The 14,907-nt window shown below is 37.3% G+C and overlaps 1 protein-coding gene across 4 annotated transcripts in view; it reads left to right on the plus strand.

Moving 5' to 3' along the window:
• The window catches only part of PDXDC1 (pyridoxal dependent decarboxylase domain containing 1), a 31,124-nt gene that overhangs the window by 13,563 nt on the left and 2,654 nt on the right, over window positions 1-14,907 (plus strand). For 2 of the 4 annotated variants that reach the window (XM_086472800.1, XM_086472801.1), the window contains exons 7-22: window positions 1,027-1,095; window positions 1,631-1,709; window positions 2,491-2,575; window positions 3,433-3,481; window positions 3,589-3,690; window positions 3,890-4,015; window positions 5,698-5,748; window positions 6,665-6,728; window positions 8,078-8,166; window positions 8,886-8,991; window positions 10,102-10,273; window positions 10,952-11,070; window positions 11,931-12,052; window positions 13,205-13,297; window positions 13,396-13,492; window positions 14,780-14,884. In XM_086472800.1, the coding sequence (XP_086328926.1) occupies window positions 1,027-1,095; window positions 1,631-1,709; window positions 2,491-2,575; window positions 3,433-3,481; window positions 3,589-3,690; window positions 3,890-4,015; window positions 5,698-5,748; window positions 6,665-6,728; window positions 8,078-8,166; window positions 8,886-8,991; window positions 10,102-10,273; window positions 10,952-11,070; window positions 11,931-12,052; window positions 13,205-13,297; window positions 13,396-13,492; window positions 14,780-14,884 (1,528 nt within the window). Of the gene's footprint in view, window positions 1-1,026; window positions 1,096-1,630; window positions 1,710-2,490; window positions 2,576-3,432; window positions 3,482-3,588; window positions 3,691-3,889; window positions 4,016-5,697; window positions 5,749-6,664; window positions 6,729-8,077; window positions 8,167-8,885; window positions 8,992-10,101; window positions 10,274-10,951; window positions 11,071-11,930; window positions 12,053-13,204; window positions 13,298-13,395; window positions 13,493-13,887; window positions 13,973-14,779; window positions 14,885-14,907 lie in introns of those variants that run through there. The other 2 variants (XM_086472803.1, XM_086472802.1) reach the window with 2 other exon arrangements.

Raw genomic sequence — 14,907 nt, forward strand, 5'->3', positions numbered from 1 at the left:
ACAGATAAAAATGTAGACTGCAGAGAAATAAAAATGGTATCATAGATGGAACTTACCTCGGTCAAAATGACTTGGGAGGTAGGTGGTAAAAGTTCAGTGGAATAAGTTGGTGTCTTTGCTAAGCCAAGTATTGTGTGTAGTTATTGACTGAAATGTCTTGATACAAGAAATACTGCTAAGAATCAGTATTTTGGGAGCCTTTTGCTTCTGAGTACAGAGTAGATTCTGCTTATAACAGTGGTGCCTTAACTTTTGTTTATAAGGTAACGTGTCCACATTAGGTGATCACTAAACTTAAAAATTATAGCATTTTATCTTAGATTTTGAGAAGTAGTGTATATTGTACAGCAGACAATTGGAACTGAGTAATCAGACATTAATTCAGTTTCTATTAAATGAAAGAATAAAACCAAGCTAGGCTGTAGTTCTCTTAATTTGCTGGATCTTTTGTTCAGTGATGAGTATGACCACCTAGATTTCACTTGTCTAGTGATCTTCCAAGTTAAAGATCAAAATGTAAGAGACCTTGATTCCCCAGCTGCCCTTCATGTTAATGGTGCAAAAGTTATCTGGAATTTGCCTCCATATCAAAGGAAGAGCTTCAGACTTACCAGCATGAATAGTCAGCTGAGCTGTATGATCAAAGTAGGCAGATTGCTCTCTGTGAACCTCCAGTGGAACATGGCCCATGCACAAAGCACACGTTTGCTTATAGGATGTAATAATTGCAGGGATGACCAAGAAAAAGAGGATTGAGTTTAGGCTATTGTACAGGGCACAGCTATCTCATTAGAAAAACTGAACACAGTTGACATGCTAACCAAAAGTTCACTTGTTTTTTTTCTGATTTCTCCTGTGCTTTCTTTTCTCTGCTATTAATTGGATTATAAGTTTTAGCAGGAAACTTGTTTATTGTAATTTCTGGCTTTTTATTGTCATGTTTGCTGGTTTTTGTGTCACTATATTTCTGTGATTGCTTGAAATTAGTATGTCTCAGTTGTTGAAATTCCATCATTTTTATTGCAGCTAGGGTTACCCCTTTCTTGCATGTGCCGTGTGCCTTGTAACACTATGTTTGGATCTCAACACCAAATGGTAAGTTTGTCTTTGTTAAAAGCTCTTTTGGTTTTGGTTTGGTTGGGGGGTTTTTTGGTTTTTTTTTGAAAAGCATCATTAAATGAATGTCAAGCCTGTTGTTAGGGAAAGCTTATTAGTGTGCTTAATTTTTCAGCCTCTCTGTCTTCTGTGTTATAGCTGTACAAATCGTAGATTGAAATGTTCTAAAAAGCCAGCAGCTTGTATCTTGGTCTTGTCATTTGCAAGATATTTTTAATGGTGTATAGCAAGGTGCTTTTTAGTCCAGGATTTCTAGAATACACAGTCAGAGGAACGTTTACAAACTACATAATGTATTTGTGTTGTATTTTTCACAAATGCTTTATCTGACCTTCCAATTATTTTACCTTTGAGAAGGAGAAACTGTAAGCCACAAAGACATTAAGAATGTCTTCCAGAACTTCAGAATGCTGTCCATTTTCACTCTTAATGCATTTTTCCAATTCATCAGAAACAATTTTGTATTGTTTGACAAACATATTTATAAATACTTCCTTTTTCTTATTGATAACAGGATGTTGCTTTGTTGGACAGAGTGGTTAAAGATGATGTCGAGTCTGGAAAACTGCCTTTGTTGCTTGTGGCCAATGCTGGTAAGTGCTATGGACAAACAATTACAAAAAAGCACACTGTTTTGTGAATATGTATAAAATCCAAAATAAAAATACATTTTCTTCAACAGCTTAGTGGTTGCGTGCCAAGAAATACCAGAAAATATCTTAATGACCACACAATGATTATCTGGCTAGAGAGCTTTTTATTTAACTGATTTGAAGTTGGATTGTACTGCTACAGTTCTGCTTATATCAGTTGATGTGTCAGTATGACTAGAACTTACTCTAGTAAGTGCAAATCTCTTATTTCACTTTAACACTTGAGAATTTCTTGATGGATGTGCCATCAACTTCAGCTTTAAAAATTACATTTTTCTTCTAGTTAATTAAGCAGAACTGCTTATGAACAAAATCTGGTTTAAGTACAAATGAAGGTGGTGACTGTTACTTGCTTTGGACTTGGAAAAATATCTGAGATGTTAATCTTGGTTTAGTTTCCTTTAGTTGAGGTCATACTTTGAATATATTAAAAATGTCTGCATTTCTTACCTGAGGCTGCTGAGTCTTTTAGTGCCTAGGACATCTAATTTTCTAACGTATATTGACAAGCAAAACAAGTATCTTTATTTTTTGGCTGGAATTCCTGTTGCTCATAAGTCATGATGAACCAGATAAGAATATTGCATAGTGGGTTCCTTTTAAACATCCTCTTTCCTGCTCTTGTATGATTATTTTGACAACAGTACAAGAGCTTCTTTTATGTAGAGTCCTGGTTTGCATACTTACCCTTTGTCGCTGTCTTTTTTCCTTCTCAACAAAGGGACACCAGGTGCTGGGCACACAGATAAACTTGGCCGACTGAAGGAACTTTGTGAGCAGTATAATATGTGGCTCCATGTAGAAGGGTATGAAACTTCAAATTTGTTTCTGTATAACTATATTCATAAAAAGTCTAATGGACAGCACATAATTTTAAGCTAACCAGCTAGCAGAGAGCCATAGGACTTATTTTTGTCATATTAAACATTTTATGTGGTTATAATTTTGTGACTGTATGAGATACAAATTGTTTTACATATACATAAGGAATAAGTAATTGGAGTGGTTATTTCAAAAGAGGTTAGTGGTTACTTCTACTGAGATGGTAGTCTTATCTGCCCTTGCTTTGAAGAGCTTGGAATATGAAAAAGACTTTACAGGACAAGTCAGGGGAGACATTATACAATGATTACTGAGAATGAGAAAGGAGAATTAAATAAGTGTGGAAGAGATGACACTTTAATGAAGGCTGTCAGGAAGAGTGCTGCAACATGACTGGGAGGAGGATTAAACCAAGAGGAAAAGAAATTCCAAGAACTTGGACAATGTCAATGAAGACTCCAGTGCTCTAAGATTTTTTTTTATTATTATTTTTTTTGAGCCTGGAGTAGAGACTCTGTTTCTCCTGATATTTCATTGTACAGTGTTGTTATTTGCATGCTATTTATCTCTGGTACCAAACTGATGCTGAATTATGGGTAGGAGTTTGGGGGATGATTTCCCCGAAGGTTGGACCGAAACATTTTTAGATTGAAATGGATTTTTACTTTTGAGTTTTCAGTCTTAGAGTACCAAGTAGCAACATCTACTGCATTGTTAAGCAGAAATATATGAACAAAAATTACCTCCCTTTATGCATCAACATGAAATATTTAAACTGAACATTAAAATGCTATCTCTTAATATATATTTAATATGTGCTAAACCCACTTTCTTTTTCTAGTGTGAATTTGGCAACTTTGGCTTTGGGTTATGTCTCCTCTTCTGTACTGGTATGTTTTGCTCTATCTAGAAACTTAATAATGCGCTCGAGATGTTAAGGTCATGATCTAATCAGAATATATATGGCTTGTATTCTGCTTATTATAATAAACTTTAGGCTGCTACAAAATGTGACAGCATGACTCTTACTCTGGGTTCCTGGCTGGGTCTCCCGGCCGTACCTGCAGTGACACTCTACAGACATGAGGATCCGTCTCTGGTATGTTCAGCTTCTCAGTCATTATTCTCAAGATCTTGAAACTTTACTTTTAATCATGGTGTAGTGTCTTTTTCTTTGTAAGCATCAAAGTTATAATTTGTAAAAGCTCCCCTATTTAAGCTGTGACATATTCTATAAGCTGGCAAAAATGGAATAATTGGAGAGAGGTTAATAGTCGTTTGTTTATTTTCCTCTCTAGTCCTTAGCAGCTGGGCTGACATCGAGTCAGCCTGTGGAGAAGCTCCGTGCGCTGCCACTGTGGCTGTCCTTGCAGTACTTGGGCCATGTGGGCATTGTGGAGAGGATAAAGCATGCCTCACAACTAGTAAGCAACAGCTTGTTGGTACACTGTTTATGGATACTTTGCTGCTCTGGGTATGGGTTGGAGACTGTTCTTAAGAATCCTCACTGTCTGATTTAACAGTTTGAGGCTCCAAGCGGAAGGACAGTTCAGATAGCAGGGACAGTACAAGTGATATCCAGATGGTTATCACAGAACACGGTTACACTTAGGAATGTTTTAATAATAGCTGTTAGTACCTCTTTTTCATTGTTGTGATGTATTGTAGAAGAATCAACCAAAAATACTGTAGTTGTTGACTATAGCATATTGTTTTGTATTGCATTACAGATAATGAAAGCAGAGTAAGGTGTTGATGTGCTTCTACTATCAGATTGTGTATTTTATTAGATTTTTTTCATGAGAAATACTTAGTCTTTGTTCTCTCTAAACAGTGAAGTAACATAGAATCATAGAATCCTTTAGGTTGGAAAAGACCTTTGAGATCAGAGTCCAACCACAAAGGTTGGCCCAATCTTGCAGTTTAAGCACAGCTGCTGCAGACAATAGGAGGGGGGGCCTGAGAAAGACAAGCAAGATGCCTATAAATGACACTCTGTTAATTTTTCATGGAAAGTCCAAAATAGTCTACTTGTAAACAAATTGGAGTAGTTTGAGCAGAAATAATTTAAATTCTCTTTGCAACAGCATCATTGACTGTCAAAGACAGTGACATTATTTTCTGGTTTAGAGTGGAACAGAAGACATTGTTAATCTTTTTTTCCAAAATAAGGAAATAAGGAAATTAAATGTCTCCTGTTAAAAAAACATGCATTTGTCTTAATACTTCTAAATTTCAGTTTCACTGAATTGAGGACACTTACTAAGCCTAGTACTAAACATAATCACTTCTATTTTAACTATTTTGCTTGAAAGCTATTCGGAGAGAGACTTTCTCATTTTCCTACTCGGCATCATATTGATTTAAGTGATAGTAAATTATAAATGCCTGACGAAAAGGACTTTGAAACATTTCTTCAGATACAGTGGCAAGTGCACTATTTTTGAAGTTGAGTTCTTACCCTAGTAAAAATTAAGGTCCAATATAATGCGTTAGTTAAAAAATGCATTGTTCATATGCAAAACCTTTTTCCTTAAAGGTACAGCACTTACAAAAAATTCAAAGAAGGGTGAAATGGAAATTTTCTGTAGTGGTTAGTGAAGAAACTATTGGCATGAAAGACCTAAAATAGTGACGAAGTATGATTAGTCAGTAAGATTTTGTGGCATCTAAGATTGATCTTAGCTTTTTTAATAGTGTATTAATAGTCTTAAACCACAATGTAAGAATGCCTTTTCTAATGAAAATAATTTAGAAAGCCATCCTAACCAGTCGCTATTGTAGCTTTAAAAAATTAACTGTTCTGCTACACACTGTGCTTTAGTTAGTCACTGAGTTGTAATATCTCTGAAACTTTGTGAACAAATACACCAAGACTTTATTTTAATCGCTTTGTAGTCAGTGTTTTACTAAAAACAGAAAATACTTTTCCAGTACATTCTAAATTTACAAATAAGAACTGGATGGATCTCTGATGCTTTTTAGGGGTTTGTTCAGAAACAGACATGCTGGTAGTGACTGTTTAATGTTTTTCAGAATAGTTTTCAACATCTAAAACTGTGTGTTTGTCTCTTCCTTTTGTTTCCCTTCTGCTGTGGTCTTTTAGAGTCAAAGGTTGCTGGAAAACTTGAAAAACTTGGATTTCATTAAAACTTCGGTACAGTCTACATTTAATACTTTGGTTATATAGCTTAGTCTTTGCTTATTAAATGATAAGAATAACTTTGATTAAAAAATATTTTAAAATATTACTTAAATCATAGCCATTGTTTTGAAGATGCTTGATATCTTTCTAATTAAGTGCTGGTGTTCAGTGGCTTGGTCGTATGGCCTCAAGATTGCATTTGTTCCATTGCTTTGTACTTATGCACTCAGTGGAGCTGACAGAACAACATCCAGAAGTTGTTTCCAGAGGATGGTTTAATTCCATTTGTTCAGTAATACCAGTTTCCATAAGCCTCTCTAATACATTCTGGCTGCGTCTTACCCTGCTGTTGAGATGATACGGTGAACCCTGTGAAATTGTATGTAAAAATTATCCCAGCTGAGGTTTTTTTTACGCCAGAAATAGGTTTAGAAATTGCATCTAATGTATTCATTCCAAATTCAGTTTCTGTGAGATGTCCTGTTCAACAGGGTTTGGTGGTTTCACTCCCCCCTCAGTTTTAATTGGTGCTTGAGGTATAGAAAATATATTCAGCTTAGTTTTCTGGGGCAATAGATAATTCATGGATCGTTCTGAGTGTTCTCCAATGATTCTGGGGTGATTTGATTGAATACCGTATATTTGCTATGAACGTGCTTACGTTTCTCGCTTTATAGTGCCCAAATTACAATTATTCATACCTTAAATCAATACAATTCTGCTTTAACTGAATGATGATTTACTTTCCTGTGTTTACAGAGGTGTTTACTTACACTCCTAGAGTTAACTTCTAATACAGAGGTAGCGTGAACATTGTTACTGCTGTCAAAACAAAATTATCTGCTTTGCTCAGTAGTCTAAGGAATTACACGCAGTGTTAGATCTTTAAAAAATATGTTACGATAGACCTAATTGTTTGTTTTTCAAGGTTGAAGATGAACTGAATTCACCAGTGGTGGTTTTCAAGTTCTTCCAGGAATATTCAAATAGAGGTATGTGATTTATTTAAAAACGAATCCAAAAAACCTCTCTTTATATTTTTTTTTAAGCTACTCATTTGTAAAATTAATTTGATGAGGTAAACGTCATGTAGTGCCCTTCTCTTGCATAACATGCTTTTAAAAAGGTTGTGAATGCTGGTCGTAGTCTAGTGATAGAATCCTTTCCCGTGATAGCTTCTTTTTTTAGATAGGCTGCAGTGTTCTCAATTTTTGTAACCAGTCATTTTCTGCCTTCCTTGAGCGAGGGAGATTTGCATGTGATTTTGTTCTTGAGAGCAGAGGGTGGAAGTCTTTCATAAGCTGCAAGCTGTGTTTGAGTGTACTGATGGGGGAAGATCTTTCTTGGGGGTGTTCAGGCTTTCTGTTCCTTTTAAACTTTTAGTGGCTAGTTGCAAGAACCATGTTTCTTTGTGTTACTGATTACACTTACTGTTCAATAGTTTTAAAAATAGCAGAACACATTGGGAGCAGCTTTGGAAATGCTGTCCTGGGCATACAGTAGCCATGCCACATGTGGCTCCGAGCAGAACGTCCTTACCTAGACGTGCCCTCCAAGAAAGAGGATTTTTGTCCTCTCTGTTACAACAGAGGATGTTGTTGTGCTGTTTGTATGTGCCCCCTCTGAGGGAGGGGACACGTCCAGCTGGGGCGAGGCAAAAGACTGCTAGAAAACTGTGTAGTTTTGTTATGAGTCTTGATTTTAATTGTCTGTGGATTTTTTGTGTTGGGTGTGGGGGAAGATTGGTTTTGATTTTAAACTAATGAGTGGTTGCACTCAGAAAGTAAACCATCTGGGTCCAGTGAGTGGTGGATTGCTTTGTACATTGATGCATTTATTTGAGAAGTTTTACTAGGGAGAAGTCACCCGCTGGAATTACAAGGATGTAGGATGTTTGGCCGTTTTATGTGTATAATGGACTCTTAAATCCTTAGTATTATTTTTGTGTGATTTAAAGCAGAAAGTAATCATTGATAAAAAAAGTAGCTTAATGCATCAAATTAAATATTGCAGCCTGCTGTGACAGGATTTCACTTTTTTAAAATGTTGGGTTTATTTCCATTGGGGGCGTTTGAACCTCAAAGCCAAGAGAAGTATTTTTGGTTTTTTTTTTTTTTTAAACTAGTATGTTCAACTCTGTTTTACTTCTAGTGTTTGTCGTGTTCAACATACCTTTAAAACAAAAAATCCTTGTTAGTCTGCTTGAGGTCCAGTACATCGTGCAGATGTGTTACATTACCTAGGAAATGTCATTGTCTTTTATCTAAATTTTACATTACCTTTTTTGTTTAATTAAGTAAGTAAAAATCCACTTCTGTGATTCTTGTATCTTTGGATTCAGATCAAACCTCACATGCTGCACAGGCCTCAACTATTCAGCACCCCATGATAAGCAACGAACGACACATTTATGACACTCTCAATCAGTGGGTAAGAATGGATGATGCTTTTTCTCTTTAGGAAAAAAGAAGTGACAGTGTAATGCTTCCAGGGGTTCATCAGTAATTATAAAACCTTTGGCAGACTAGTTTGATAAGTTATTCTTGATCTGATATCCTTTGCAAAACTAGTGGGCATTTTGGATTTAAAAGATGAGTTTGCTCTGAAGCAAAGTTGCTTTCACTTTTCTGATTATTTTACATTAATTACTAGTGAAATTATTACTGCATCTTAAGCTGTTGGTAGTGAATTTTTTCCTTGGTCTTGTGAGAATATGTGAAAACTTTAAAACTGTCTTTTAGGTACTTCATTGACAATGTTTGTGTATTAACGAATAGACAGTCTTTCTTTTCCAGATCTTAAGAGAGTTAATTCTAGAAACCTGTGCTTTCAGAGAGCTGAGCATGTAACTATTTTCGATCAATTGCACAGTAATCATGGCATACTTAACTGACAGTGACAATTTTGCAGAAACTTCTGACTTGTAGCACTTGTAGCTTATCCTGAATTTTCATTATTTTAACTATACATCAAATTTTGTCATATCGCCAGCAAGCTAAAGTATTTTCTTACAGGAAGTGATACTGAGAAATACAGAAAACTGTATTTAGTGTGTGGTTCTCCTTAACTGCGGGAAGAGTCTGGCCTGAGTCAGCGACTGCAGGATGTCATGCCCTGTATGTTTCTTTAACTGTGCCTTATCCCTTCAGCTAGGAGAGCAGTTGGCACAGCTGGTTCCTGCCAGTGGAGTTGATGTGGTAGAACTGGAAGATGAAGGCACCTGTGTCCGTTTTAGCCCACTAATGACTGCTGCAGGTAACATTCACTTAATCCAGCTGCTGGTAAAAACTGGGAATTGCTGTAGAATTGCACAACAATCTCCCGGTGTAAAAGCTGATATACTGAAGAAAAACTTTAGTATATTCTCCTGTGGTGAGGATTTTCTTGTAAATGAAACAAACCTTATAAACAAAACAAAACTTTCTCAGCCTTATTGTTCTGCTGTGCCTTGACAATGGGTGCATTAGTGGCAGCTCAGCTGTTGTGGGTGACATGGCCTCATTGCTTCTGCAAAGACAGACTTTTACTGTTTATTTTTTAAATTCATTAGGAAAAGCAAGGGGAGAAGCTCTTTGTTTCTAACAGTTACAAAAGAAATATGAAGGATGAATCATCCCTACCTTTCCTTCTCTTAGCTGCCTAACACAAGATGCTTGACCTTTCTACACAGGTGTTTTCAACGCTGAAATGGTGCTTGTGTTCAAAATATAGCTACTTAGCTAGAAGACTTATTTACTACTCCTCTAGGTTTTTCTGGAATTACTGATGGGGGCAGGGGAATAAAAATCTGTGTTTTGGAAAGTGTCTTAAATTTCCTGTTTAAAGCAGCACTATATACGTACTTTGTTTAGACTCAGCAGATGCACAGAGCAACAGGGTGATGTGTGGTATCTCCTTTTAGCTGGGGCGAGTGGCTTAGGCTATCAAAACACCTGACGCTGGCGTGAGAGGATCCTGGGGTGCACCAAAAAGTAGATTTTAGGATAAAATTACTTGGTGATGCTGTGATGTTTTATTTGTTTTGTTTTAAACCAGCATGGAAGCTAATTGATGGTCTGTTTGGCTATGGGAAGAGGAATTTTTCTGATGTTAGCTACAGATGTAACGAAAAAGGGTATTGTTTGTAACATCAGACAATCCTTTTTTTAGCTCATTTTTTATGAAATCCTTAGCTGTTTCCATTTTGATGTATCAGCGGATAGACAACTGAAGAAAAAAACACTGTGTATAGATCAAGATATTTCAATACTATCTGTAAATTGTATTTATGATTGACTTCAAGTGGCTTCTTTACAGATTACTTAACAGACATCACAGAGATGTCTGAATTAACTTTTATCACACACTAACACATCAGCTCTTTAGTTTTAGGAACTGAAATACAAGATGTTGATCAGTTAGTAGACTGCTTAAAAATGAAGATACCAGTATTGACAAGTACACTGCAACTGAGAGAGGAATTTGAGCAGGAAGTGAGAAGAACAGTGGGCCTGTTGTATGTTGAAGATCTTAGCTGGCCAGGCCTAGGTGTTGTAAGGTAAATTTTTCAATATTTTCTTAATTGTATATTTGGATAAACTGTGCATGAACAGAAAGGAATATGTAGTCTTCTTGGTGGTGATTTGGATGTATTGTTTGCTGATTATTATCTGGCTTTGCACCCAGTTGAAGCTTTTGAGTGCTTTTTAAAAAATTATTTTTTTAATGTTGTTTACTTTGATTATTTTAAAGAAAAGCTGAAGAGCTATTTTAGCAAAATTAGGCAACAGTTGTAATATTGGAGGCAGCGTGTGGGTCTGTTAGATGGATGTGTAATATACAAGTGCATCCTACTGACTTTAGCCAAGCATAACTTAGATTTTTATCTACAATGGGACTCACTTATGTACTGAATACTGCCTCAAAAAAGCCCTTCAGGTGTCTGTTCTGATCCTCTGGTATAGTCTTCTGGGAAGGATTCTGTATAGTCAAAGCAGTTGAATTATAATCAATGTGTTACCTGGAAATTGGCTGTGTTCAGTGAAGTTTGCAGCAGCAAGCTTGCCCTGCCCAAAATCTCTGATTACAAATGCCAATAAACTTGTTGATCTAAGCTGCAATGTTCTGAGATCTTTGGTTCGTAAAGTACAGAAATTTGTAGAAACATGCTAAATATGTATATACTTATATATATATACTGAAAAGTGAAATTACTGTCTTCTGGCTTGGTTTGAAGATACAACTATCACAGTGATGGGAAGGATGATGACAAACAGGAAAAAGAACTAGAAAAAATCAATACAGAACTTCTGAAAAAATTAAATGAACTCGAGTCGGATCTCACTTTTTCTTTGGGTAACTGCACTATTTAAAAAATTTCTATTCAAGCTAATAGTCATTTTAATGGCTGTGTTATAATGGTTCAATAGTTCATTCGTACGTAGGTCCTTACAATGCAAAATTACATTGCTGCCTGTGTGGTTATGGTAGAAACAACATCTGTAACTGTTTCCTCCTCACCCCTGTTTCAGCTGGTAAATGTTCAGCAGGGTGAGCAAGGTGCAGTGTTCTCAGAAATACTTGTGAAAACTGACGTATGAGCAACTAGATCAAAAAAGGGTTTCCTCGTCAGAAAACATAAAAGCTGCAGTGTTGCCCTTCGTAAACTGAGCTTTCTCAGTTAGTGCTGCACCTAGTGAAAAGCAAATCTCACTCAAAACCCACTGACCAGTTCACTGCTTTCTGTGGCTAGACAAAAAGCTTCAGATGACTTCCATGACAATGAGCAGCACTTTCACATTTACATAGTGCCACATTACAGCTGAAATAGTATCGATTTGCGTACTTAGGACTCCGATCTTTTTCTACTCAACTTTCAAAAATTAAGTGCCTTAGAATTGTGGAACGAAGTAATCTGTAAATGGCAGAAAGTAACAAGTTTGAAGCATATTTAACACTGATTTTTTATACAACTTCTTAGCTGTATAAAATACCCACTGTTTTTCTTGTTTAGATGTTGCTTTCTCTTCTCTTTTGAAAACCCACAGGGCTGAGCTTTTTTAGTCTGTGTAACTTATACCTATGCAGATACTGCCCTTAATCACTCAAGTGTGTGTATGTATTGGGATTTCCAGCTTGGCAAATGTGAGTGTTGCACCTGTTGTGAAAATGCATTTTTGTACATCACAAAGACTTGATTCTCCCTGTGCTCACAGGTCCAGAATTTGGAGGGCAGAAGAACTGTGTTTATATTGGCATGGTAACTGAGGATCTGGATGTGTCCGAGTTAGTTGAAACTATTGCAGCAACAGGCAGAGAAATTGAAGAAAATTCAAGAGTATGTATTAATAATCACAGAGCATTTCAGCACCTTTTTTTTCCCCTTCCATACTGGCTTCAGGACATGGTTTTGTTCTTTGTGAAAGTAAAAATTCTACTTGCCCGCAACAAACTATTAATTACTGTGGAAATAATAATCTGTGTCCACATAAAGAGAACTTTTGTTACAGGATTATGGTATTCTGAGGATGTCCTGATTTATGTTCATGGTCCTGTGTTCAGTAGTTCTAATGAAAAACTTCAGTAGCGCTGAAGTGGGCTCATTTGATCACTAAAATTTAAGCTGTCAAATCAACCAATCAACCAACCAACAAAAAACCAAAAAAAAACCCCCAAAAATAAAACAAACCCAAACAAACCAAAAACCGAAAGGGAAGGTAGGGGCTGACTGTGAGCCGGCGTTTGGGATTGAGATTGTTTACATACTAGCTTTAAGATAAGACTATGCCCTAAAATGTGTGAAAAATTTTAAATTGGTGGCTTAAAAATGGAAATGACAAATTACTTGTTGAAGCAATAAAGCTGATGATGGAACTCCTTTTTGTAAAAGCATTTACCTGATTGGAGTTCTCCAGATGTTCTCTAAAGTAGAATTCATAAATGACCTCCATCACAAATGAATGTCTGTCCTTTCATTCCTCTAGTGTGGGCATTTAATTTCCTTCCCTAAAAAATAAATAGGACTTCAGAACTCCTTTGCTTGTTTCAGCCCATGGGAATATGTTGATTTTGGCAATGAAATTTTTTCCAGTAGTGTTTTCTGGAGACTTTCTGCCCACTCTTGCTGCTTTGAGGGCAAGATGAAAGGTGGTTTGCCTGTGGAGCGCCTTCAGTTTTTTAACTGTTGTAGTTGAGAGATTAGGAACTGAACATTGGAATATGGGCCACTCGGGTCCTGAAGCTTCTAGGGAGGAACAAAGAGTAGTGGAGGACTTGGAAAGGTGCAGTCCTTGAACCCAGCCACAACACATCTGTGGTACTGAAAGGATCTTACACTGTTTGATCCAAAACTGAGAAGCAGAACCAATCTGTGAGATAGATGCGTGCATCATTTACTGACTACCATGTTTACATCCTCAAAACCTAAACTGAGGAGACAATTTCAAGGCCAGATAATATATATAATAGTATAATTTCTTGGTTTTATTAGCTGTTGGAAAACATGACTGAAGTTGTTAGGAAAGGGATACAGGAAGCACAACTTCAGCTTCAGAAAGCAAATGAAGAACGACTTCTGGAAGAGGTAAGGCTACAAACATTCATTATCTAGGTAACTTGAAAGAACGTGTCACAACACGGGTAGCGTGCTCACCAGCCAGTGTTTGATTGTGTACTTTGCAGGGACTGCTACGACAAATACCTGTAGTAGGCTCTGTGCTGAACTGGTTCTCTCCATTCCAAGCCTCGCCAAAGGGACGAACGTTTAATTTAACAGCAGGTAGGACTTGGAGCATCTGCAGCTGTATTCCTCTGTCGTTAGAACCGTTTCCAATTTTATACTAAAATGGCAACGCGTTTCCTTGTGCTGATTTGATCGTAACATAACCCGCCCTCGGGATGTAAAAGAACATGCTCTTCCCTGTGTCTGTAAGCCCAAGAAGACTATCTTCTATCCTCACTTGTACAGTTTACATTTTGTTCTTGCTTGAGTCACATTAAAAAAGCTGTATTAGACACTGGCATTTATTAATTGAGGAATCATTTCTTGACTTTTGGTTACATATGCTGTAAAAGCTCAGTGTTCATACTGTGTTTATAAATACGTAAGCTAGCCGGGTAACTCAGGTCTTAAAACGTTGCTTCTCCATGTGTGTACTCGTGTATCCTCTTGAGTGTGCTTGCCAAATGGCACTCGGCTGTTCCGGTGTGCGACGGGCGCTTGGTGTCTCTGAAATCCCGGGTTGAGATGTGACCTGGCTCCCGCCACACGGATGAAGTTCTGGTTTGCATGGTAAATAGTGCAATGGTGTCCAACAAGGACAGGCTAAAACTAGCTAAGGGCTAGGGTGAACCTGGCGTTGTGGGACAGTAATGAATGGAGTATTACAATGTGAAAGACTATTTTACTCATATATGTGTAATTCTTGTCTGGTGATGGGGAAAGAGTTGTCTATAGCTTTTAGAAGATTAAGACTGATGTGCTAACATAATACTTTCTGAAATCACAGTTTTTTCACTGTAAAAATTCTGGCAGAGTCTTAAGGATATTCCTGAACTCAGTGAAGTGTCTGTTGGACCTAGAACAATAGCCCAGCTGTCTGTGTGTCTCTGTAAACAGCGAGGAAGGTTTTCTGCTGTATTTGAGATCTTTCTTTCTGATTCTTGATGCACCAACTGGAAGGTTCTTACAGCAGAGAACTGCAAGGTTTCCTTGGGGATACTTAATCCCCTCATAGCTAGCTCCCCCTTCCTTCAAGCGCACTGCTCGATAGCTCACAGCTGGGAATGTGTCAAGTGCCCAGTGGGGAAGGGAGGAAGGACTGCTGGGTGTAGCAGCATTGTGAAGTGAGTGTGAGGGCAAACTTGATTCATCTTGTTGTAGGTCTCAGCACTCATGTCCCCAGGTACTTGGAAATAGATCCCCATCAACTGCCAGCTTCAACTCAACCTAGCACATGCAGTGTCAGAAACGTGCATTAAAAATGAGATTGTTACACACAGCTGAACAGAAAACGTGTCTGGTTTGTGCTATGTTCAACTTGATACCTTTTTTTTTAACCTGCAGGCTGTCTAGAATCCACAGAATCTACATACGTATCAAAAGCCCAAGGAGCAGGCACTACTCCGCCACCAACTCCTACTTCCAGCCTTGCAAAGCAAAGACTTCCGGGTAAGTTTCTACATCTCAGTTTT

This window comes from Leptosomus discolor, chromosome 14 (genome assembly GCF_034619465.1).
Source record: "Leptosomus discolor isolate bLepDis1 chromosome 14, bLepDis1.hap2, whole genome shotgun sequence".
In the NCBI taxonomy this organism is placed as follows: domain Eukaryota; kingdom Metazoa; phylum Chordata; class Aves; order Leptosomiformes; family Leptosomidae; genus Leptosomus; species Leptosomus discolor.